Raw genomic sequence first — 26,706 nt, 5'->3', positions numbered from 1 at the left:
GGGGACGCTTCCCGCGGGCACGCGGAGTGAAGACGGTGACAGCCACGCGCGCACGTGCGTGCCCGGCTGCAGCGCGGCCCCGACACCTCCCTCGGCGGCTGAGAAGCGCGCGGGGTCTGGGCCTCCGGCGTCTAGGGGCCCCGTCCCCAGGCGTCACCAGCGTCCCCGGCCCGAGTCCCGGAGAGCCGGGCCGTGCCCGCCCCGTCGGTCCCCGATCGCGATCCCTTCCTGTGGCCGTCAGGGTTCGCCCCCCAACTCCCATTTCGGTTCCCGGGGCAGGGTCCTCGCGGTCCATGCTGGCCGCTGGGGGCCCGCGCCGCTCAGCCAGCTCCCGGGCCGGCCGGCCGGCCACCATGGTGGCCCTGAGGCCTGTGAGGCTCCTCCAGGGAGGCTAAAAGGTCCAGAGCGCAGGCCTCGGGGCGCGAGGGTCCCGAACCTGAGCCCTGCGCCATGGCCGGGGCCATCGCTTCCCGAATGAGCTTCAGCTCGCTCAAGAGGAAGCAGCCCAAGACGTTCACAGTGCGGATCGTCACCATGGACGCGGAGATGGAGTTCAATTGCGAGGTAACTGGCTGCAACGGGCTGCGGCGAAGGGGAGCGCGGCGGGATCCGGCCGGGTGCTGGTCCGGCACCGACGCGGACGCCCTTGCCGCGGTGACAGTGGAAGTGGAAGCTTCGGGATTCTGTTTATATCAGCTCTGGGCAAAGATAGAGTCAACCAGAACTGGAAGGGGCCATCTAGGCCCAAATCCTCATGTTAAAGATAATCGCTGCTTTTTTTCAATGGGGCTTTCGGGTTTGGAAGCACTTCCTGAAGGTTTTCATTCATTGTTACTGCAAGAGTCTGAAAGCATTCGTGGTAGCGAATTCTAGTTTTCAGTGTCACGCTTAAGCTCTAGCTCTATAGAGTTTAAACTTTATTAGATAATATTATGTACCCCAGATATTATAAGTTGCATCTCGTTTTATTGGAAAGTCTATAGTACTTGTTTCCCTTTTTCACAGCTTAAATTTTCTGGGAAAAAACAAAACAAAACTGAGGAAAGAGACGGTGTCTTAAACTTTCCATACAGTTTCTATCATGATGGTAACAGTTATCATTTATTGAATACTTCCTAAATGCCAGATATTCATACACTTAATTCTCAAAACAACTCAATGAGGTAGGTACCCCAAACCATATATCTAGTAAATGGCGAAGGGGGGTTTTGATTCAAGATCTTAGCCAATACAGTACTGCCTCTCAAGTAGTTTAAGTCCTTGCTACTCAAAGTGTGGCCTGTGGACCAGCAGCATTGGCAGCAGTAACCTAAGTCAGGGGTTGGCAAACTTTTTCTGTAAAGGCCCACATAGTAAATATTTTCAGCTTTGCCGGCTTTAGGGTCTCAGTTGCAACTACTCAACTCAGCTCTACCATGGTAGCACAAAAGCAGCCTTAGACAGGATCAACTTCCAGCATGACAGGGTGAGGAACTCCACTGACCTGGTTCCCTGTAAACTGGTAAAACATTAAAAAAAAAAAAAAACAATTTAAACCCTCTGGAAATTGTCCTAAGGGCAAACATCAAGTGAAGAAACAGCTACTCAAGAAAATCTATGATAATTCGGTAAGAAAGGCAAGAGTTTGTGGTATTTGTTTTTGTTTTGGCCGAGAGGCATAAGGGATCTTAGTTCCCTGACCGGGGATCGAACCATGGCCCCCTACAGTCGAAGCATGGAGTCTTAACCACTGGACTGCCAGGGAAGTCCCTCTGAAGCTGATTCTGATAAGTCAGGATTATGTGGTTAAACCCTAGAATAACCACTTTAAAAAAAAAAATCTTTAAAAATACAGTGGAAAAATAAATAAATAAATAGTGGAAAAATTATTAAAGAAATTTAAATGCTTCATTAGAAACTATTCACTTAATGCAAATCAAGTAGTAAAGGAGGAATAGAGAATTTAAAAAGACAAGAAAAACATAGAAAACAAAAAATAAAATGGCAGTTGTATCCCAAATAATTAAATAACTTAAATGAAGTGGACAAATTCCTAAAATGAAACCAGCTACCAAAAGTGATTCAAGAAGAAAGATAATCTGAATAGAACTATAACAACTGAAAGAGTAAATTAGCAATAAAAATACTACTCACAGTAAAAAACCCATGTGCTACCCACTAGTGGCCCAGGTGGCTTCACCACTGAATTCTACCAAACATTTCAAGATCCATAAATACCAATTCTTCACAAACGTTTCCAAAAACTAGAAGAGGAGGGACCATGTCCCAGCTCATTTTATGAGACCATCATTATCCTGATACTGAAATAAGACAAAGATAACACAAGGAAACTAGAGATCAATATCTCTTATGAGTATGGAAGCCACAATCCTTAACAAAAATATTAGGAATCCAGCAACATATTAAAAAAACTATACTCCATAACCAAGTGAGATTTATCCCAGAAATGCAAGGTTGGTTTAACATCCAAAAATCAATTAATGTAATATATAATATCAATAGAACAAAAAGCAGAAATTACAGGATTATCTCAATAGATGCAGAAAAAGCACTTGACAAAGTGCAACAGCATTTCATGATAAAAGCACCCAACAAAATAGGAATAGAAGGGAACAGCCCAATATCACACTTAATGGTGAAAGACTGGATGTTTACTCTTTAAGATCAGGAATAAGACAAGGATGTCCCCTCTCACCACTTCTATTCAACATTGTACTGCTGGTTCTAGCCAGGACAATTAGGCAAGACATGAAATAAAAGGCATCTATATTGGAAAGGAAGAAGTAAACCTATGTCTGTTTACACATAATATTATTTTGTATACAGATATTTAAATTATTTATTTAACATCTTTATTGGAGTATAATTGCTTTACAATGGTGTGTTAGTTTCTGCTGTATAACAAAGTGAATCAGCTATACATATACATACATCCCCATATCTCCTCCCTCTTGCATCTCCCTCCCACCCTCCCTATCCCATCCCTTTAGGTGGACACAAAGCACTCTTCTCACTAGCTATCTATTTTACATTTGGTAGTGTATATATGTCCATGCCACTCTCTCACTTCGTCCCAGCTTACCCTTCCCCCTCCCCGTGTCCTCAAGGCCATTCTCTACATCTGCATCTTTTTTTTTTTTTTTTTTTGCGGTACGCGGGCCTCTCACTGTTGTGGCCTCTCCCGTTGTGGAGCACAGGCTCCGGACGCACAGGCTCAGTGGCCATGGCTCACGGGCCCAGCTGCTCCGTGGCATGTGGGATCTTCCCAGACCGGGGCACAAACCCGTGTCCCCTGCTTTGGCAGGCGGACTCTCAACCACTGTGCCACCAGGGAAGCCCTACATCTGAATCTTTATTCCTGTCCTGCCACTAGGTTCTTCAGAACCTTTTCTTTTTAGATTCCATATATATGTGTTAGCATATGGTATTTGTTTTTCTCTTTCTGACTTACTTCACTCTGTTTGACAGTCTCTAGGTCCATCCACCTCGCTACAAATAACTCAGTTTCACTTCTTTTTATGGCTGAGTAATATTCCATTGTATATATGTGCCACATCTTCTTTATCCATTCATCTGTCGATGGATACTTAGGTGGCTTCCATGTCCTGGCTATTGTAAATAGAGCTGCAGTGAACACTGTGGTACATAACTCTTTTTGAATTATGGTTTTCTCAGGTTATATGCCCAGTAGTGGGATTGCTGGGTCATATGGTAGTTCTATTTGTAGTTTTGTAAGGAACCTCCATACTGTTCTCCATAGTGGCTGTATCAATTTACATTCCCACCAACAGTGCAAGAGGGTTCCCTTTTCTCCACACCCTCTCTAGCATTTATTGTTTGTAGATTTTTTGATGATAACCATTCTAACTGGTGTGAGGTGATACCTTATTGTAGTTTTGATTTGCATTTCTCTAATGATTAGTGTTGTTGAGCACGCTTTCATGTGTTTGTTGGCAATCTGTATATCTTTTTCGGAGAAATGTCAATTTAGGTCCTCTGCCCATTGTTGGATTGGGTTGTTTGCTTTTTTCATATTGAGCTGCATGAGCTGCTTGGAGTTTAATCCTTTGTCAGTTGCTTCATTTGCAAATATTTTCTACCATTCTGAGGGTTGTCTTTTCGTCCTATTTATGTTCTCCTTTGCTGTGCAAAAGCTTTTAAGTTTCATTAGGTCCCATTTGTTTATTTTTGGTTTTATTTCCATTTCTCTAGGGGGTGGGTCAAAAAGGATCTTGCCATGACTTATGTCATGAGTGTTCTTCCTATGTTTTCCTCTAAGAGTTTTATACTGTCTGGCCTTACATTTAGGTCATTAATCCATTTTGAGTTTATTTTTGTGTATGGTGTTAGGGAGTGTTCTAATTTCATTCTTTTACATGTAGCTGTCCAGTTTTCCCAGCACCACTTATTGAAGAAACTGTCTTTTCCCCATTGTATATCCTTGCCTCCTTTGTCATAGATCAGTTGACCATAGGTGCGGGGGTTTATCTCTGGGCTTTCTATCCTGTTCCATGGATCTATATTTCTGTTTTTGTGCCAGTACCACATTGTCTTGATTACTGTACCTTTGTAGTACAGTCTGAAGTCAGGGACTCTCATTCCTCCAACTCCATTTTTTTCCCTCAAGACTGCTTTGGCTATTCAGGGTATTTTGTGTCTCCATACAAATTTTAAGATTTTTTGTTCTAGTTCTGTAAAAAATGCCAGTGGTAATTTGATAGGGATTGAATTGAAACTGTAGATTGCTTTGGGTAGTATAGTCATTTTCACAGTATTGATTCTTCCAGTCCAAGAACATGGTATATCTCTCCATCTGTTTGTATCATCTTTAATTGCTTTCATCAGTGTCTTATAGTTTTCTGCATATAGGTCTTTTGTCTCCTTAGGTAGGTTCATTCCTAGGTATTTTATTCTTTTTGTTGCAGTGGTAAATGGGAGTGTTTACTTAATTTCTCTTTCAGATTTTTCATCATTAGTGTATAGGAATGCAAAAGATTTCTGTGCATTAATTTTGTATTCTGCCACTCTAACAAATTCATTGATTAGCTCTAGTAGTTTTCTGGTAGTATCTTTAGGATTCTCTATGTATAGTATCATGTCATCTGCAAACAGTGACTGTTTTACTTCTTCTTTTCCGATTTGGATTCCTTTTATTTCATTTTCTTCTCTGATTGCTGAGGCTAAAACTTCCAAAACTATGTTGAATAATAGTGGTGAGAGTCGGCAGCCTTGTCTTGTTACTGATCTTAGAGGAAATGGTTTCAGTTTTTCACCATTGGGAACGATATTGGCTGTGGGTTTGTCATATATGGCCTTCATTATGTTGAGGTAAGTTCCCTCTATGCCTACTTTCTGGAGTGTTTTTTTCATAAATGGGTGTTGAATTTTGTTGAAAGCTTTTTCTGCATCTTTGAGATGATCATATGGTTTTTCTCCTTCAATTTGTTAATATGGTTTTTCACATTGATTGATTTGCTTATGTTGAAGAGTCCTTGCATTCCAGGAATAAACCCCACTTGATCATGTTCCTTTTAATGTGCTGTTGGATTCTGTTTGCTAGTATTTTGTTGAGGATTTTTACATCTATGTTCATCAGTGATATTGGCCTGTAGTTTTCTTTTTTTGCGGCATCTTTGTCTGATTTTGGTATCAGGGTGATGGTGGCCTCGTAGAATGAGTTTGGGAGTGTTCCTGCCTCTGCTATATTTTGGAAGAGTTTGAGAAGGATAGGTTTTAGCTCTTCTCTAAATGTTTGATAGAATTAGTCTATGAAGCCATCTGGTCCTGGGCTTTTGTTTGTTGGAAGATTTTTAATCACAGTTTCAATTTCAGTGCTTGTGATTGGGTGTTTATATTTTCTATTTCTTCCTCATTAAGTCTCGGAAGGTTGTGCTTTTCTAAGAATTTGTCCGTTTCTTCCAGGTTGTCCATTTTATTGGCATATAGTTGCTGTAGGAATCTCTCATGATCCTTTGTATTTCTGCAGTGTCAGTTGTTACTTCTCCTTTTTCATTTCTAATTCTATTGATTTGAGTCTTCTCGCTTTTTTTCTTGATGAATCTGGCAATGGTCTATCAATTTTGTTTATCTTCTCAAAGAACCAGCTTTTAGTTTTATCGATCTTTGCTATTGTTTCCTTCATTTCTTTTTCATTTATTTCTGATCTGATCTTTATGATTTCTTTCCTTCTGCTAACTTTGGGGTTTTTTTGTTCTTCTTTCTCTAATTGCTTTAGGTATAAGGTTTTTGTTTCTTGTATTGCTCTAAACTTCCCTCTTAGAACTGCTTTTGTTGCATCCCATAGGTTTTGGGTCTTCGTGTTTGTTTGTTTGTTTTTAAATTTGTTTATTTAGTTACTTATTTTGTCTGTGTTGGGTCTTCGTTGCAGTGCACGGGCTTTCTCTAGTTGTGGTGAGTGGGGGCTACTCTTCATTTTGGTGTACGGGCTTCTCACTGAAATGACGTCTCTTGTTGCGGAGAATGGGCTCTAGGCACGCGGGCTTCAGTAGTTGTGGCTCGCAGGCTTAGTTGCTCCACTACATGTGGGATCTTCCCGGACCAAGGCTCGAACCCGTGTCCCCTGCATTGGCAGGTGGATTTTTAACCACTGTCCAGGGAAGTCCAGGTCGTTGTGTTTTTATTGTCATTTGTTTCTAAGTATTTTTTGATTTCCTCTTTGATTTCTTCAGTGATCTCTTGGTTATTTAGTAGTGTATTGTTTAGCCTCCATGTGTTTGTAGTTTTTACAGATTTTTTCCTGTAATTGATATCTAGTCTCATAGCGTTGTGGTCGGAAAAAATACTTGATATGATTTCAGTTTTCTTAAATTTACCAAGGCTTGATTTGTGATTCAGGGTGTGATCCATCTTGGAGAATGTTCCATGAGCACTTGAGACAGAAGTGTAATCTGCTGTTTTGGGTTGGAATGTCCTATAAATATCAGTTAAGTCCATCTTGTTTAATGTATTGTTTAAAGCTTGTGTTTCCTTATCACTTATCTGTCTGGATGATCTGTCCATTGGTGTAAGTGAGGTGTTAAAGTCCCCCACTATTATTGTGTTACTGTCGATTTCCTCTTTTATAGCTGTTAGTAGTTGCCTTATGTATTGAGGTACTCCTATGTTGGGTGCATATATATTTGTAATTGTTATATCTTCTTCTTGGATTGATCCCTTGATCATTATGTAGTGTCCTTCCTTGTCTCTTGTAACATTCTTTATTTTAAAGTCTATTTTATCTGATATGAGTATTGCTACTCCAGCTTTCTTTTGATTTCCATTTGCATGGAATATCTTTTTCCATCCCCTCCCTTTCAGTCTGTATGTGTCCCTAGGTCTGAAGTGGGTCTCTTGTAGACAGTATATATATGGGTCTTGTTTTTGTATCCATTCAGTGAGCCTGTGTCTTTTGGTTGGAGCATTTAATCCAGTCACATTTAAGGTAATTATCGATATGTATGTCCCTATTACCATTTTCTTAATTGTTATGGGTTTGTTTTTGTAGGCCCTTTTCTTCTCTTGTGTTTCCCACTTAGAGAAGTTCCTTTAGCATTTGTTGTAGAGCTGGTTTGGTGGTAGTGAATTCTCTTAGCTTTTGCTTGTCTGTAAAACTTTTGATTTCCCCATCAAATCTGAATGAGATCCTTGCCAGGTAGAGTAATCTTGGTTGTAGGTTCTTCCCTTTCATCATTTTAAATATATTGAAAATACCATTTTACCATAATGAGAGCCAACCAGTTGTATGACTAGAATCAAAAAGACATATAGGGACTTCCCTGGTGGCGCAGTGGTTAAGAATTTGCCTGCCAGTGCAGGTGACACAGGTTCGAACCCTGGTCCGGGAAGATCCCACATGCCGTTGAGCGACTAAGCCCATGTGCCACACCTACGGAGGCTTTGCTCTAGAGCCCGCAAGCCACAACTACTGAGCCCACGTGCTACAAGTACTGAAGCCCGCTCACCTAGAGCCCATGCTCTGCAACAAGAGAAGCCACCGCAATAAGAAGCCCGTACACCACAACGAAGAGTAGCCCCCGCTCACCGCAACTAGAGAAAGCCCGTGAGCAGCAACGAAGACCCAATGCAGCCAAAAGTAAATAAATTAAATAAATTTAAAAAAGAAAAAAGACATATAGTAACAAGTGTTGGTGAGAATATGAAAAAATTGGAATCCTCATATACCGCTGGTGGTGATGTAAAATGGTGCAGCGACTTTGGAAGAGTCTGGCAGTTCCTTAAACAGTTGAACATAGAGTTAACATATGGTCCAGCAATTTTACTTGTAGGTATCTACTCAAAAGTGAAAACATGTCTATAGAGAAGCTTGTACATGAATGTTTATAGCAGCATTATTCGTAAAAGCCAAAAGGTGGAACAACCCAGATGTCCATCAGATGATGAATGGATAAACAAAATGTGGTCTGTGTGTACAATGAGATATTATTTAGCAATAAAAAGGAAGGAGGTAACAATACATGCTACAACATGGATGAACCTTGAAAACATTATAAGTGGAAGAAGCAAGTCACAAAAGATCATATATTATATGATTCCATTCATATACAAGTCTATTATAGGGATATCTATAATGAAAGTAGATTTGTGATTGCTTAGGGCTGGGAAATTAGGTGCGGGGATGGGGCACTATAGCTAAAGAGTACGAGGTTTCTTTTTAAGGTGATGAAAATGTTCTAAACTTGACTCTGATAGCTGCACAACTCGGTGACTATGCTAAAAACCATTTACCTGTACACTTTAAATAGGTGAATTTTAAGGTATGTGAATTATATCTCAGTAGAGCTGTTTTTTAAAAAGCAGACTTTGATAAAAGTAAAAAATAATAGACATGACTTTGTTCCAATAAAACTTTCTTTAAGGACATTGAAATTTGAATTTCATGTAATTTTCACAAGTGAGGAAATGTTATTAAAATTTTTTCCCTGGCAGTCCAGTGGTTAGGACTGCACACTTTCACTGCTGAGGGCCTGGGTTCAATCCCTGGTCGGGGAACTACAATCCCACAAGCCACACAGCATGGCCAAAGAATAAAATAAAATAAAAAAATTTTTAAACTTAAAAAAAGTTTTCTTCATCATTTAAAAATGTAAAACTCATTCTTAGTTCTCAAACTGCAGTGGGTTGGACTTGTCTTGTGGACCAGTTTACTGACCCCTGATCAAAGTTACTATTTGATACATGTTGTGAGAGACTGACCCACAGGGAAAGGAATTTTTTGTGACATTGTTCGGCCATAATTTTGCAATGAAAAACTCGTAGTTTTTCTTCTTTAAACAGACCCCAGACCCAAAGAGGATGGACACTATTATCAGCAATGTCGGGATTTCTCAACCTTGGCACTATTGACATTTTGGCTGGAGGGTTCTTTGTGGTGGGGACTGTCCTGTGAACTGTAGGATGTGTAGCAGCATCTCTGGCCTCCACCCATTGGATTACAGGAGCACCTCCTACCTTGCCCCAGTTGTGACAACTGAAAAATGTCTTCAGACACCGTCAACTGTCCCTGAAGGCAAAACACCCTCCTCTTCCCTCCACCCTATCCTCCACCACATTGAGAACCAGTGGAAGGAATAATAGTAGTGATATTCAGAGAGACAGACTGTTACAACATACAGCCTGTCAAGCTTTAATGTACACATAAATGACCTGAAGATCTTGGTAAAATGCAGATTCTGATTCTGTAGTTCTGTGGTTGACTGAGAATTCTGCATTTCTAACAAATTCTCGAGTGATGCCAATGCTACTGGTCCAGGGACCACACTAAAGTAGCAAAGCATTAGTAGTAGTTAAAAAGTAGTAGTAGAGGGCCTCCCTGGTGGCGCAGTGGTTAAGAATCTGCATGCCAATGCAGGGGACACAGGTTCGAGCCCTGGTTCGGGAAGATCCCACATGCCACGGAGCAACTAAGCCCGTGAGCCACAAGTACTGAGCCTGCTCTCTAGAGCCCACAAGCCCCAGCTACTGAGCCCGCGTGCCACAACTACTGAAGCCCGCATACCTAGAGCCCATGCTTCACAACCAGAGAAGCCACTGTGATGAGAAGCCTGTGCACCGCAACAAAGAGTAGCCCCCGCTTAGTGCAACTAGAGAAAGCCCGCGCGCAGAAACGAAGACCCAACGCAGCCAAAAATAAAATAAATAAATTTATAGAAATAAAAAAGGTAGTAGTAGAAAGTGCACAGGCTTTGAAATAAGACAGACCTGGGCTTGAATTCCAGCTAAACTACTTAAAGCTTGGATAAGATACTCAAACTCTCTGAACCTCAGTATGCACATCAGTAAAATGGAACTACTATTACTGACCCTGCAAGGTTGTTCTAAGGACTCATGGAATGCTTAGTGCTGGGCAGAAAGGAAGGGACTATAGTCAGCCTAAAGCAGGAGGCTTGGGTCACCATGGGCACTGACTGCCCTGTTGTGATTTGTCCAGCCATCGTATCTCATCAAACCTCAAATTTCCAGTGAAAATACCTCTTTGTAAACCATGTTCAAATATTCTGTCGAAAGTAATGGTAGTTTGATTTATGATGATGGAGAGAACTCTGAGAAGCCACTAGTCTTGCTCTCCTGCTCTATTTTTATGTTGTACATTAACTGAGCAAGATGCTAATGCGAGAAGATGCTAATGCAAAGATACATTTTGAAGAAAAGAGAGATGGTACTTGAGGAATTCTTGGTTTTATTGAGGTCAAATGTAGGTGGCTTTCTAAGAAGGACTCATTCAGAACCAGTGGTAGTTAACATACGAATCATGTTAATGATGCTAATCATTTCAGACTTTTTTGCTGCAGAGATGGGGGAAACATCTCTTTCTTGCACCACTTACTGCATTGCATAATTGGCTTGATGCTGTGGAGGATTTTTCCACTTGAAAGATTTGATAGTCGTCATTTTGAGAAAGTGGGTGCTGAATGTAATTTGCCAGGAGGCTAAATGGTTTTGTTACTTCTTTTCTAGGTAGGAATTTGACTCTGGTAATTGAATCTATCAGTAAGAAGAGCCAAATATGAAAAATTTCTCGAACTTGAGTTGTGAGAGATCCTAATACCATCTTATATCAAAACCAAAGCCTCCTTCTCCTGTTTGTTGGCATCCCAATCATTTTCACATACCCAAGCACAATTATGATTGGATTAAATACCAACATTACAGATCATTCCAGCATACAAGTGGACATACAGTGGTCCATAACGGGCGGAACTTTCAAAAGGAGAAGGCAGAACAACTCTGGTGATTTCAGTAAGATGTTAAATCCTAGACACCCCAAGATCGAGGCAAATGATTCCCTTCCAGGATGTAAACTCCAGGAGGGAGTTCAAACTGGTGTTTGAACCCTGGCTTCTCCGTGGAGCTCTTCTGTGACCTTGGGCAAATCTCTTTTTTCTCCCAGGCCTCAGTTTTTCCACTTTAAAACAGGGGGAAGAACTTGATTTCAGAGGCTCTCAGCTTCGCATCCTATTTTAGGTGATCTGGGCAGAAGAAGCTCGTTGTGCAACTTTCTGTTTCATATTTCCTCCTTAGGTAGGAAGTCATTTCAGGGTTTGAGCATGTAGGTATGAGAAAATCTGCTAGAGGACAGAACAAATATTGCTTAGGGAAAAGAGCCAGCATCCTGATGGGGTAAGTTGGCTTAGGTGGAAGGAAGACCCACCACTGCCCCCGTCTCCCTGATGGATCTTAGACTTACCTCTCTAAACCTAAATACTATTATTCTAAATGAGAATAATAGTATTCGAGGTAGACCTTTACAGGCACTTACCCCAGGGCCCGACCATAGTAAGCACTTGGTAAACATTAGCTTCGTATCATGAGTTGGGAGTGTGAGAATAAAGAGGAAAGGTCTCATGCTAGAGGCACTGTAAATTTTCTCCTTTAATCATCTCCTTCATTTTCTTTGAATCTTCTTCAGATTATCCATGGCTTTGTAATTATAGACCCTCTAGACTTCACAATTAGTCTAAATATAGTGAGCTTTACCTTATGCCATATACTTAAGGATCTTTTTTGTAATGTGCTCTATAAATGGTCTCTATTTAGCTTGATGTCCACTGTGATAGCAGGATTCTTTTCTGATTTCTGCCATGCTTCATTATTCTCGATTCCTTTGTCCCCCATGTGTCATTTTGAAATTTTTCTCTTTTGTTTTTGATGACTTCTCCAATTATTCATGCTAGTTTTGCATTCTTCTCCAAGAACATTTTTGGTGCTTGTTTATTCTTAATTTCAGAAGTTAAAAAAGCATTTGTGGTCTTAAAAACCCAGAATTGAGTTTTCTCAGAGCTGGCAATCATTTTAGCCAGCTGATGACAAGGCTTCTCTGGTTTGTGACAGGATGATGTGTTCCATCCTCCTGTCTGTGCTTTGTCTGATTTAGATTCTAAGTCCACATGTTTTAGTACTTTTTAAAAAATTTTTAAAAATTTTTGGCTGCGTTGGGTCTTCGTTGCTGCGCGTGGCTTTCTCTAGTTGTGGCGAGCAGGGGCTACTCTTCATTGTGGCGCGCGGGCTTCTCATTACAGTGGCTTCTCTTGTTGTGGAGCGCAGGCTCTAGGTGCACAGGCTTCAGTAGTTGTGGCTCGCAGGTTCTAGCGTGCAGGCTCAGTAGTTGTGGCTCACGGGCTTCGTTGCTCCGCGGCATGTGGGATCTTCCAGGCCCAGGGCTCGAACCCATGTCTCCTGCATTGGCAGGCGGATTCTTAACCACTGCGCCACCAGGGAAGCCCGCTTTAGTACATTTTTGTCAAGCAAAAATTTATTACCAATTTAGTGCTGACCTCGGGAAATCTTCAGTCACCTGTGCTGAGTTGAGGCACTTATCCTAGTTCAGGAATCACTCCGACACCACTAGGTGGGGTCAGAGCACATCATTTCTAAAGGAATTGACCTTTTTCCTCTCCTTTTTTTGAAGTACTTTTAAATATAAATTACAATTTTCACAGAGTCCAGGGCAGGAGGAGTTAATCCACTGGGTAACACTTAGTCATGGGTGGTGTTTCAGAGTCTGTTCATTTTACTTCATGTTTAGGCATTTGAAATTGAGCTTTGTGCTGCCAGCACTGAATTTACTATTGTTTCCTATTCATAGCTCTCTGCAGAATTCTTATTCTCAGTGTTTGAAACGTTTTTTTAAACATCTTTATTGGAGTATAATTGCTTTACTATGGCGTGTTAGTTTCTGCTTTATAACAGGGAATCAGTTATACATATACATATGTTCCCATATCTCTTCCCTCTTGCGTCTCCCTCCCTCCCACCCTCCCTATCCCACCCCTGTAGGTGGTCACAAACCACCTAGCTGATCTCCCTGTGCTATGCGGCTACTTCCCACTAGCTATCTGTTTTACATTTGGTAGTGTATATATGTCCATGCCACTCTCTCACTTTGTCACAGCTTACCCTTCCCCCTCCCCATATCCTCAAGTCCGTGCTCTAGTAGGAAACATTTGTAATCATTGGTAATTGCTGAATATCAACAGCATGCTTGGTGCTAAAAAACTTGTATTTTTCATTAGCATGACAATCACCATTTTTGTTGCATTAGAGTTCATTATTGTAAGTCAACTCCTGATTATTAGTAGTAAGGAACATGATTGCAGTGGCAGTACCTGCGTAAGGGAAAGTAGAAAGCACACAGAAATTAAGTGTTAAGGGTCATTGACATCCCCCAAAACGATTTTAAGATATAGAATGGGATGTTAAAGGATTAAAAGAAAATGATTATGGCAGTGAAAAATACTCCACGGTTTATACAAAACCATCTCAAGCTCGTAGACTCAGAGGGTATTAATCCTGAAAGCCCACTTGATGAGTGTGGAAGCTGAGACCCAGAGAGGTTAAGCGACTTTCCCAACACAGCGGGTTTGGGTGTTTCATAGCTATTTGACAAGGCCATGATTGCCCTCATGTTGTGAGTTAAATTCCAAAGATAGAGATTGTCTTCTTTACTTTGGAGGAATTGCATTGCTTTTATAGCATATAACTATTGTTTCTTTTTGCTTTGTCATCTGTCAGCTGACTGTCAAAGCTTCAAGCCTCTCATCTTTTTTCACAGCATTATAAAATTTGGGCCTTGCATGGGGGCACAATTGATTGACAGGTGAAGAAACTGAGGCGCAGTTGAGCTGTGTGGCTCACCCAAGGTTGTGCGTGGTGGACGGGGGAGTTTAGGACGCAGATCCCCTCTCTGGGCTCACGGCCGCTGCTAGAACCTGTCTCCGCTAAAGCAGGCAATGTGCCAGGAGCTGCAAACATAAGAACTTTTCTCCCCCCAAAAAATCTATAATTCATTTTGTTTTGAAAGACTTCTCAGAGTTTAAAACCTCCGTTTTGTGGCTTGCCGAGGCGCTGTGATCTGTTTCTTACTGGTCTCTTGTTCTGTGGAAATTTTTCTTGGTTGGCTTTTTGAGATTTAGATTTCCTTGCCAAGGTATTTTTAGAGAGTGGAGATCAGTATGTGTCCCCAAAGGGGGCGGGTATATACCTTCAGGCCCAATTATGCAATTAGAATTTTAATGAGGAGTGTCATAAATTCTTGCTTCATTGCAATCATTACCTAGAAGACTGTTCTACTCAGAAGGCTCAGCTTAGGTATCATCATCATTATCATCAACATCATCAGCCAACCACAAGCATTTGTGAAGTGGCCACAGATTATACAGCACTTGTGTGGGTCCTGGGAGACTTAGAGAGAGAGAAAGAGGAAGGGAGAAGGGGAGAGAGAGAGAGAGAGAGGGAGAGAGAGAGAGAGAGAGAGAGAGAGAGTGTGTGTGTGTGTGTGTGTGTTAGCCCTTGTCTTCAAGGAGTTCATGATCTGCAGAATTGCAGGAAGGACAGGAATCTTGGGCAGAGACAGACACCTCATTTTTCCGTGTATGTAAAGTACATACTAACTCACATATCTGGTATTGTATGCGTGGGAGGGAGACAGTGGTGAGATAAAGAAGGAATCTTAGAAAGGTCTGGTTGTGGGTAACTAGAGGCATGTAGGTTTGCTGACCAGGGAGGGCAGAGGCTGCCTTGTAACAAGGCAGAGCAGTTGGTTGGAGGAGAGAGGAAGTAATTGGTGGAGGGCCTTGAAACCAATGATTTAAATAGATTCAGCATACTAACAGCAATGATTGGAGGACTGGGAGAGGAAAATTACTTGCTGTGGTTGATTATGGCAGAAACTGACAGGGCAAGATTGGAATTGAGTTTTTTGTTTTGTTTTGTTTTGTTTTTGCAAAAAGGAGGTTTCAGGTTTGTGAGATTTTGTGCAGATCGAGATAAGGGATTTGGGGGTCGTGATTGGTAGAGCAAAGAGACGAGTCTCTTTTTTTGGCTAAAATCTTGTTTCTATTTGGAGGGTCTCCTTTTCCCTGAGAAATAATGGCTGATTAGGAGTGGTGTGTGTGTGTCCTTAACCACGACAGGAAACACAGACATGAGACACAGAACCTGCTTCCATGGTATGAGTTGGGGAGGGTCGGTTTTACACCCCCATTTACTGCACTCTTTTATCCTCTTTGATTAACTGGAATAGATTTTAATGGGACTCATTATTCACTACTGCACAGCAAAATCATTTTTATAACTCTTTCCATTGTGTTTATCTTGTAAATGGAGGTGTTTGGCATCTGTTTTTTCAAAACAGACCAATAAAAGTTGTATTTAGGTTTGGATCCAGCACATCAGCATCTTAAATTCTCAACTCTTCTCTGAAATCAGTTCTCGTAGGGCAGCCACGACTGCAAAAGTCAATTAGGGGTGAACGTGGAGAGGGGAGATCACAGCCCTCCTTGCTCTTGCGTTCCCGAAATCACGGTAAACACCCTACATGTGTCCTGAGCCTGGGGAGGTACGGTCCCTCTATTGCTCTGTCTGTAAGGGAGCTAACCTTTCAATAGTTTTTATGGAAAATGCTGGGGCAGCTTGTGAACTAATTAGAAGAAACCCTGATAAGTGAATGCCGGGTCTGTCCGTCGGTTCTCTTTCCTCTTCTGTGGAGTAGACAGCCAGTCAAATAGCATCTCTTGTGTGGCTGATAATCCTGTCCCCCGACATCTATGAAATGGGATGTCACTTCTCTGCTAGCTTCTCCAGGTCTGAGTCTTCTCTGTAAAGCTGAAGTTTCTCTGGGGCTTCTGATTCTCAGGCATTTCACACATGGCAGCCACGTTCGATTCTCTGCACGGCCCAGAGAAAGCAGTGCGAGAAATGCAATGCGAAGGCTGCCAAAGCCAAAAAAACAAGTGGTAGTTTTAGAGTTGTGAGTCTAAACCTGGCCTGTTGTAAGAAGATGTCTCAGACGTTATTCAAAATGCTTCCCCGGTTAATAGACCCTGATTGGTCCTGTAGGTTATTGGTGCCAGTTGCTTCCAACAACAGAAAAGTGCTGCATTCCAGCTACGTTCCTGCTGCAGAGCCTAAGTGCTTAGTGCTATTTCCTTAAAACATTTGAGGTTGTTAAATGACAAGCACTTCACTCTGGGTAAAGCTCATAAATCTAGCCCCTACAAAAGATAACAAGCTGACAGCACTTAGTCCTGTTTATAAAGTTCATACACATCCATCTGTGATAGAGGCATGGGATGGATCTGGGAAATAGCACCGCAGCCCGTTAAAGTAATGCAAGAACACAGCCACGATGCAAGACGCGCCGTGCGCCCAGACTCCCTGCCATTTGCCCTGAGCTTCAAGGGCATCTGGAGGCCGAGGCCCACAGAGCTGGAGCCCACAGGCCATGGAGTCCGACTCCTTCCTGCAAATCTCCTTTCTCCCTCCCTCCACCGCTCCTTTTCTGCCTGCAAGATGAGCCCCTGCCTCGTCGCCTCCCTCCCTTCACTGGGCTGAGCAGAGGCGGGGGTGAGGGGGTATGTGGAGCAGTGGAACACTTGCCCCAGGGCGGAAGAGATGAGTTCAGGTGAACATTTCATCAGCACCAGGGACTGTTCTCTTTTTGGCAATCTGTTCGGGAAAAATGACAAACCCTCCAAAAAGGCCTGTAAGTAGCATAAGTGCAAAGCCTGAATGGCTTATGTGCTAGCAGGTATCAGAAGAGAAAATGTTTTAATAAAAAAAGAAACACGAGACTCATCCCACTGGTCGTGGCTCCTTAGAGACGTGGCAGGTATTGTTCAGGGGGGCCTGGCTGCTCAGAGCAGGGACTAAACGACCCAGGCCCTGAGTGGCTGTGGTGGGTGCGAGCTGTCACACGCGTGGGGCTGAAGCCATGTACACAGTACCGCACTGAACATTCAGTACTGCAGATAGGACAGTCACGCTGCTTGTCAGATACCAGAAGAACGCAAAGAGTGTTCCTTCACTTGACAACAGCCTGGACCCAAGCGGCAGACATGCTGTTCCCTCCGGCTGGAGTGACCTCTCTTTCTTCAGCCCCTTCACCAGAGGACCAGCTGCTGCCTGGCTTTTGAGACCCAGTTCAGACGGCATCTCCCCAGGGAAGCCACTCACAGACCCCCAGGCCCGAGCTGCGTTCCCTCAGTCCTCTGTTCTGTGAGCATTTGCCAGGTTGCACTTTCCTTATCCGTTCACCTGTCTTCCCCATCAGCTGTGAATAGGGACAGCGTCTTGTCCCAGATTCATCATTCATCTCTGGGGCCAAGCGCAGTGACTAGGATGTAGTGGGTGCTCAATAAATGTTTGTCAAGTGAGTGATGGCTTGGTTAGCACGATGAGAATTGATGGTGCCCTTTCTGATCTGCCATCCATCATGCGTGGAGTGGAACACAACTGGAGGCTTTAAACGATGCCCCTTGAGAATATAAGAAGAGGCGGGGTTAGAATGAGTAATCACCACCTTTTATTGAGTATGTACTGTGGCACCTTCTTAGGCTTTTCAAATGTATCAGTGCACTTAATCCTGAGATCAATCTGCTAAAACAGGTTCTGTTTATTATCCCTGTTGCAAAGCACAGGGAAGTTCAATAACTTGCCCAAGGTCACACAGCGGCAGCACTGAGATTCATACCGATGTTAGATAACCACTGTTTCTCTCTGCCTTTTAGACTGGTTCCTGGAAGGAATTAAGCCCTAATCTTCGGAAGCATCCATCTTATGTAATGATTTAGCTTCTCTCCTGTACATCTAGAATGGTACGAGTTATGTTCCATCCTAGGGAAAAAGGAGAAAACAGCCACTCAGACAGCTTTCTGTGGTTCACACGACAGGTCAGAGTTAGGAGACAAAGAATTGGTTTTATTTTTAATTTTTTTTGGCCATGCCATATGGCTTTCGGGATCTTAGTTCCCCAACCGTGCCCCCTGCAGTGGAAGCATGGAGTCCTAACCACTGGACTGCCAGAGAATTCCCAAGAATTGATTTTAGATGGTAGTTGAAAGTACAGCAAGTGTTCCCCAGCCTCTGTTCTCCAGCCAAACTGAACTACAATACTGTCATTTCCTACAAGAACCATCTAGACCTCTAGACCTTCGCATATGCTCTTCCCTCTGCCTGTAACACACTTGCCTGCTCTCTCTTCCTTCCCCAAGGCTGGTCTTCACTTGGCTTCTCTTTCCCACCAGTTCAGATGCCATTGCCCACCCATTCAAGAGAGAGGGTCCCTCCAGTCCCTGATGTCCCTGTTGTGGCACTGGGTGCTATAGTGCTGACCACCACACCCGGAGCTGATTTGTGTGTGGGGCGAGGGGAATGATTATCTGTTTCTGACAGATTCACACCCTGGGCCTGTTGTCTTCTGTCCCCCATTTATCCCCTGCACCTCGGCTGGTGCTCGGACATAGCGTGTGTTCACTAAATGTTTGTCGAAGGAGTGGACGAATGGGGGTTCATTTTGCTTTACACTTTTGAGCCTCGGGTTTTGAAGTGGTCAAGTCTGTTCTGTCACACAGCCATCGTTTGCCACGTCTTGTGTGTGCACACTCAGCGGGTGCTGTGGGGAGTAGAGAGATGACCGGCGTTGCTCTTGTTCTGAGGTGCCTACGATCTAGGGAGATGCTTAGGTGGTCACATCACCTTCCCACATCAGCACAGCGCAGTGGACCAGTGATAGAACTGGAGGTGGGTGTGCTCATGCTCTTGCGAGTCAGCAGCACCAAGGAAGCCCCATTGCAACCCAAGACCTCCCATCCTCAGGGTGTCCCAAGAACCACCAGGAGTAACTGTGACCGGTGGTTCTTGTTTGTGAAGAAGTAGAAACCCAAATTAGGAAGACTAAGCAAGCCTCATACATTTGGGGAAGGCATGTTGAAAAGTGCACCCTCATGTAGGTAACAACACACTGGAGGTTAGATTTAGCCCAAGAGAAAAACTTAATGACTAAAAACTAGAACACTTTATTTTGTAAATAGAACTAAGACTTAAAATCAGGTGTATTTAGGACATCTCTGCTTGGTTTCCTCAGGCACCCTATCTTGCTTTGTCTAGAACTTAATTACTCATCTGTTTCCCTCAAAACTTGCTGCTCCTGCTTCTCCTGTCTTCCATCCCTCCTCTACTGGAACCACCTGATGCTCAAGCCAGGAATTCAGATGTTTCTCTTGATGCTTTTCTAGTTCTCAGGCTTTCTCTCCTTTGCATTGCCTTCATCAAGGTGGGAGTTGGCCTCCCTTCTGCCCTTCTTGATTCCAGGCTCCTTTCCTCCAACCTGTTGTTAGGGCACATTCTAGTATGCAGGTCTGATCCCATCATTCCTCTGCCTCTGGGTATATGGAGAGTCCTGGTCCATCCCCACCAGGCCCACTGAGTTCAGGCTGTCTGTTTCATCTCTGCCAGATGACATGCAGTTCCCTGTAGAGATCATGACGTTTGTCTGTTTTTAGACTTATTTCCTTTTCTCCTTTAACTAATTCTCCCTTGTTCTTTAAAGCTTTTTCCAACCTGGGTCATTACTTGAGTCTTCGGCAGGGAACATTCTTCCAGAATTTTACATCCTCAGTGTCTAATATTGCTGGGCACATAGGATGTGCTGTGTAATGCTTGCTGAAAGATTAGCTGAGAGGATGGGGAGTTCCCTGGTGGCCTAGCGGTTAGGATTCCAGGCTTTCACTGCTGTGGACAGTGTTCAATCCCTGGTCGGGGAACTGAGGTCCCACAGGCTTCGAGGTGCAGCCAAAAAAAGGATTAGATGAGAGGAAGCAGAGGCTTTAATTCACATTGAGCTGTAAAGGAGCAATAAATACCGGGCTCTTCTGAAAATGGATTTTGTTTTAGGGTGGGAGAAGAGTGTTAAGATACCAGTTGCTTACTGGAAAAGGTGGCTGGGGAGTGCTGGAGGAGAGCAAGGTGAAAGGAACCCCACAGAGCAGAAAAAGAGGCGATCTGGGGGGTTGCCTACCTTAGACCACCAAGAAGAAGGCCAGTTGTCTGCTGTAGCAGGCTGCCAAAGAATGTTTCCTTATACAAAAAGGGGACAGGTCTACTGTGGGTAATTAATTACTCAGACTCATTTCCAATTTGACACCCTACAATTCTTAAAGTTGAAAATATAAGCCAGGCATTCTGAATCGGTGTGAAAAAATTTCCCCTCTCTTCACTATTGCAAGCTCCATAGTAGCAAAGACATTGTCTCTGCATTCAACAGAGATAATTTTGCATTTTAGAAACAAGGAAGTAGAAAACTGCATTAATACGAGATTATGTTTGAGAATTTAAGCTCCCAAATCAGGAAATCCACTCAGCGTTCTCTTGGTAGCTCTCGTTTAGATGCACCACACACCCACTTGCAGACAGCCCCTCGTGCCAGAGCCCGCCTTGCGGTGGCCGTGAGTTATGGCGGATTGGGGATCATTACCTTGATCTTCTTGGCCCTTGGGTATTTCACTTCTCCAAGTTAATGTGTGCTCTTAAGTGTTACATTATCTTGTAGCAAAGTAGTCATTTATAATTTATATACTATGTACTGGCTTAAAATAGAAACAAGAGGATAATCAGCATCCTGAAGCTCCTAGTTTTCCAAAATAACATTTCTTCAGTGAAGTCCGCCTGTAGGAATTAAAACTTACCGTGAATTAAAAAACCCTTTGTCCCAGTGTCAGACTGGGACACAGGTGTGCCAACAAGCATTATTAAGCCTTACAAAAGGGGAAGATCATCTTTTTAAAATAAAACATTTTATTTTACTCAAAATAATTTCTAAAGAACTCAACCTTTGTAGTGTTGCAGGGGCCCCACTGAAGTCGCAGAGAGGGGACGGGGGCAGGGCTAGAGCGTCTTTTGGAGAAGGACAAAAGCTAGTCCATATCTCCACCCTGCGTCTGCTGCAGTTTCGGTGTGCTTCCATCTAGGCTGCTTCTTTGCTCTTGGACTTGGAATATACACACGGAGAAGGATGGGCTTTCCTGTTGAGTTCCTTGTAGGGAACACGCCGTCCATTCACATATATTAAAAATAGAAGGCCTGCTTGAAAAATCCTCTAGAATCAGGTTTTAGCAAACACCAATCAGATTTTAGAGGTCTAACTTATTTTTTTTCCTTCTTGCTTTTATAAGAAGTCTCTGAACCCTGAACTTTCCCCAGTTCCTTTTCATTGTGCATCTTCAGCATGCCAGGACCTTGGGTGGAAATTTCTAATGACAGCAGGAGAAGGACAGACGCCCCTGCAGTCAGGTGGTCTTCCTCTGCCGATGTCTGGTGACCTCGTATTTGAATCCACCATCTGTGCCCACCATCTCCGTGATGTGTCTTGTGCTCATCCCTGTACGCAGGTGTCCATTTGAATGTCCACCTGATACTTGGGGGCCACTGACTGGGGTCGAGGCCAGCAGCCGCTATGGGTGGCTGCATCACGGGTGGCAACATTTACTAAGCTCCTGGGTATTTTCTTCCCCTATTATGATATTGAACCTGCTTTTCTGGCCACAAGATTGAAGAGATGAGAAATGGGCTTAGCAGCCATTGCTTCAGGTCCGTTTGAAAATGAGGCTACGGGATTAGCACACTACAGTATATTCCTGTCTATTTGTACCCTGGGTTTCGATACAAGAGTTTGAAGTTGCTGCATGTGGCTGTGGGTGGACACCTCCTCTTTGGCCTTGGTTGCACATCATGATGGGGAGAGACCCGTGATTGGACTGGCTGGTCTCTAGTGGTTCTTTTTCCCCGTGATCTGTGACGTCAGTTACAACTTCGTACCCTATGTTGCGTTTTAAAAAAAAATCAAGTAAAACTAGTCTTTACATTTTAAAAAACTAGCCTTTTATTAAAGGGCAGAGTCATGATTAAAAAGAAAATCAACAAGAAAATCTTGAGGAAACGAATGTCTCTAGAAGCTAACCTTGGGTTAACGGGAGAAGCTTGACTCTTAAATGTGGACGTTATTTACCAGCTTTCCTAAATTGGCAGCTTTGGGCATATTAAGATCTGTAAGGAACTGTCCAAGGGAGGTATTGTGTATGCTTTGCAGTGATTAAGCCATTAAGCTCTAATTATTATTTTCCCACTCATGGTTTTGTGTAGGAAGGTTTACAGTTATTTAGGAATTCTGTGCTCCTCAGCCGTCTTAGCGTCATCCCCACCTTTCAGAACCTGAGGTGGGGGGAGCAGAGAAAAGGTTTTCCTGCGAGCAGATTACCACTTGGGCTCAGCTGTCTTCCCCTGTTGGTTTGTTCCCTTGCAGATGAAGTGGAAGGGGAAGGACCTGTTTGACTTGGTGTGCCGGACCCTGGGGCTTCGGGAAACCTGGTTCTTTGGCCTGCAGTATACAATCAAGGACACCGTGGCCTGGCTCAAGATGGACAAGAAGGTGGGCCCAGACCCTGATGACACCAGTGGGGCTGGCGTGGGCTCTGGATTTCCCCTGAGCATGTGTCTAGCTTATTGCTCATCATGGGGCATTGTGGGGACACAGCAGAGAGAGGGGCGGGTTGCGGAGGAAGTTATACGGGACAGGATGCGGGCCTAGGGAGGCCCCGCCCCTGTTCCTCACCGGCTACCCCGGGGCCTGCAGAACCACCCAGGACTGACCAGCTGCCATCCCTGGCTTCTTCCTTGTTGTCACCGGGTGTCACCTGATTGCTTCAGGCTTACTGCCATTCTGTTGACTGAGCCATGAGTCAGGCTTCGTGGATAGAAATTCCTATTGTATTATCGTTTTGGGTTTTTTTCCCACAATTTATGTCTTTGAAAGATTTTCTTGGGGCTCCTGTTCTTTAGGGAATGTTTTAGAGTATTTTTGAGAAACATCATGACCCAACTCAATTTATTCATTAACATGATCTAAGGAATAAAGAGTGCCCTGGTTCCCGCGGTGAAGGAAGAATGTCTATTTTGTTCTCATGATATTCTGGGGCTTCTGAGGCCTGGTGTACAAGTCTGGACTCCCAGCAGTTCTAATGTGGCTTAGAAATGGATATTGCCTCGGGGAACTGCCCTCTGCGTGGGTTCTTATGTGCTCACAGAGACGCTGTCACCTACTTACCTGCCAACCTATCCATGGAGACGCTGAGAGCAGGGCCGTATGTTTTAGTCAGTGACTCCTAAAAGACCCCTGAATCTCTGAGTAAGTCAGTGTCTCATTTTTACCCCCAATTACCCCCTGCAATTGCCTACCTCATTCTATTATCTACTACTTTGCATGATAAACAGTGAAAGCCTCCCGTCTTCTACCAGTTTGACTCTAAACTCAGGCGTTCAAATTGTGTTTACATATGTACGCAATAATCTGAATCTTCACGTTGGGGTCCCTGCTGGTTATAAATTTCACATGGTAATTCCCAACGATCATGAATGTCCAAGTGCTGCCATGCCAGCAAGAGCGTCCTAGATCAGGTTTATTTTGAATCTCTTGGGCACCACGACCAGGAATTTGGGCAGGAGCCTGGAGAGTTATCTACCAAAGACAGCAAAACCTTCAGTATCATTTTGTGACTCTCGGCAAAGTAAATTTGAAATCGTACCTGAGTGTTGGCCAAATGGATATTAGATTGGGGGCCTCAGGAGCCGTGGAGCCTGCTGCTCAAAGGAAATAAATTATGACACATGTTAATGGAGCCTTGTAGCCTGTCACATGGCATGTTTATGTCCTGAGATGAAATTCATTCTGGAGAGCAGATGGCTCAAGCTTTCCAGTGGGTGGATGAAATTGTTAGAATATTAAAGGCAGAGTGGTTTACTGGCTGTGCTCAAGTAGTTCGTGGGGCATCTCTAGAGGTTCCTTGAAACAAAGGGTTGCCATGATGGACGTGTTTTACTTTTGTTGCTCAGTTAATGTTTAGATGCTTTCACAAATATTTAGTTCATCATCTCTAAGCTCCATTCCAGTATGCACCTAAATGTTGTAGGTAGTCAGCAAGACAAAAGAGTAAAGGAAGATTCCACTACTTGAGAAAATTAAAAAACCTTCAGCCTACCATAAAGGATAGTGCCGAAGGCCTTTGAGTTATAAATTTCTAGTTTTTAGCTATCTCTGTGGCCTTGAAAACATTTGTGCCTGAATCATCTTAGCTCCACTCACCACTTGGGGATATTGATTAATTTGATTAATTCACCATGTGAAGTGAATGTTACCTCCTGTTATAGATGGCTTTGTGAATGCTTCAAACTGTAGAATCACAACCTTTGGGAAATGTGATAAATTTAGAAGGGAGAAAAATGTTTATACACTCCCTGCAGAAGGTCCTTTGATGGTGGCCTGGGAGGGAGAGGGGCGAAACTAGCTTGTTTTTCTTTTGCTCTGTAATTCCGCAGGTGCTGGATCATGACGTTTCAAAGGAAGAGCCAGTCACCTTTCACTTCCTGGCCAAATTTTATCCTGAGAATGCCGAGGAGGAGCTGGTTCAGGAGATCACGCAACATTTATTCTTCTTGCAGGTACCCCTTTCCATGCTACCCCCCTGATCTTGAGACAACCGCCCCCAGGGGTAGCAGCAGAGGCAGCCTGGGCCAACCCCTCGGATTTGACCACAAACACCTCCACATTGTGAAAATGTTCTCCCTCTGGAAAGCCAGTCCCTTTGGTTCTATAATGAAAAACAGTCTTCAGGACAGAACTATACTTGAGTGATGATAATTGGCATCAAATGAAATTGCAAAAGTATGATGGCAAAAGAACACATAAAAGTAGCTCCCTAACTAGAAACATCTTTGAAGATGGCTCCTCACTAACTTCGAAGTACTCAATAGTTGCCCAGGAAGTCTAAAAAGAGAGTCTTGCAAAGAGTAGTTCTTCCAGAAATTTAAAATCTGCTCTTATGAAGGCAGGACTTCAGAACTCCAGTGACACTTGATAAATCCCACACACGTGGTACTTCAAACATCATGTTTCATGCCACTCTTTGTCTATATTGCCTTATTTGCCACCTATTCCCTCATTAGACTGTAAGCCCCTTTAAGGCAAGGCTCGTTGAGTGCACGGTGGGCACCCCGTAAGTAATTGTTCCACCGAATTGAAGAAATTAGGAGATCCATAATTATAGGTTCAAAGACAGCTAGTTGACCATCTAGAGGTGCAGCTAGGGGGACTGGTGTGAGGATGAGAACCTTGTCAGTTTTGCTTGTGTTCCTACTGCTCGCTCAGAGCACTTTCCGAGTTTCACGGTTAGTTATGGTGCTTGGCGCTGGAACGGCTGGTGTGTCCACCATCAGTGACGGAAAAGACCCTAGCAGGGCGTTAATCACATGATTGCCCAGACACATATAGCCTGGCCTCCTATAATTAGTTTGAGCCTCAGATTATTGCATTAAGTAAATATTAAGTTAAATGTAATAACCCCCTCCAATAATTTCTCTTGCAAAAAAAAGTTTGCCAAAAAAAGTGTGTGTGTTTGTATATCCCCTCTCCAATATTTTCATGTCAAAGGGAAACCCTTTTAGTTTTTCTGTAGTGCAGCTTAAAACTGAAGGATTAGAAAGTTGCCCTGCTTTGAATGAAACCACAAAATGACCTCCTAGGCCCCAGAATGTCCTAGCCATATAGAGATGGCTTTCTTGTAAGCAGTGCCCATTCTCCATTTGACTTTGGCTTAATTTCCCCTCCTACTGAAATGTTGGAGCACTTTCATGGCTGAGCAAGGCAAAATTTACTACTTTTATGAATCTGGTGACTGCTGACGTCTGTGAAAGAGAGCTGGCTTTCCCGTTGTGTTTATTTCAGCATGCCCTCACTTCAGGAGGCTGTCTTGCCTCTATGTCTGGAACATCACCCACCGTACCAGTCTAAGAAATTAAATGCAATGAGATATGTTAATTCAACATTATGGCTTAAGAATTATATTTCCCGGACCTCAAGTGGACTTAAAGGTTAATCGATCAAACTTTATTGCTTCCTTTTTCCTTAGAGCAGGCATATTGAAAGTGATGGTTTTTTTTCCTGCAGTCATAACTCAGTGGCCTCGCTGACTTTGGTCTTGTGTTAAGACTTAAAAGCAGACTCCATTTCCTCTGATTCTGCGTGTGCTCAGCTGGGGCCGAGGCTGCAATCACCACCAGAGCCGCTCCTGACATTTCCCGAGTTCACAGCTCTCCTCCGTCACAACCCAGATGTCAGTCTCTTTTTTTAACTATGAAGATTGTTTTTCCTCTTTGGCATTTGATCACGAACAGAAGAGATTAAGGGTTTTTTTCTGTGTAGCCATCTTACCAATAACTTCTCGGGGACCGAGCTCCCAACCTGTCGGCAGCGGTAAAAAGAAAAAATCGTTCCCTTTGTCAGAAAATCATTAGCTGGCTGGGTTGACAGGCCTCATTAGAACACGCTGCAGTGTCTTGCTGTGACCAGCCTGCACGGCTCCTGTC

The 26,706-nt window shown here is 43.4% G+C and overlaps 1 protein-coding gene across 3 annotated transcripts in view; it reads left to right on the top strand.

Annotated features, from left to right (window-relative positions):
• Positions 1-26,706, top strand: part of NF2 (NF2, moesin-ezrin-radixin like (MERLIN) tumor suppressor) — a gene marked incomplete at its 3' end in the record, with an annotated part of 72,345 nt that continues 45,639 nt past the window's right edge. For all 3 annotated transcript variants that reach the window (XM_082853423.1, XM_082853422.1, XM_082853424.1), the window contains exons 1-3: positions 1-564; positions 22,592-22,717; positions 24,661-24,783. In XM_082853423.1, the coding sequence (XP_082709549.1) occupies positions 451-564; positions 22,592-22,717; positions 24,661-24,783 (363 nt within the window). In that variant the 5' untranslated portion in view covers positions 1-450. The remainder of the gene's footprint in view (positions 565-22,591; positions 22,718-24,660; positions 24,784-26,706) is intronic.

Source organism: Leucopleurus acutus, assembly GCF_964270905.1.
Source record: "Leucopleurus acutus genome assembly, chromosome: 13".
Taxonomy (NCBI): domain Eukaryota; kingdom Metazoa; phylum Chordata; class Mammalia; order Artiodactyla; family Delphinidae; genus Leucopleurus; species Leucopleurus acutus.
The sequence above is the reverse complement of the archived record's forward strand: the minus strand, read 5'-3'. Positions and strand labels throughout refer to the sequence as shown.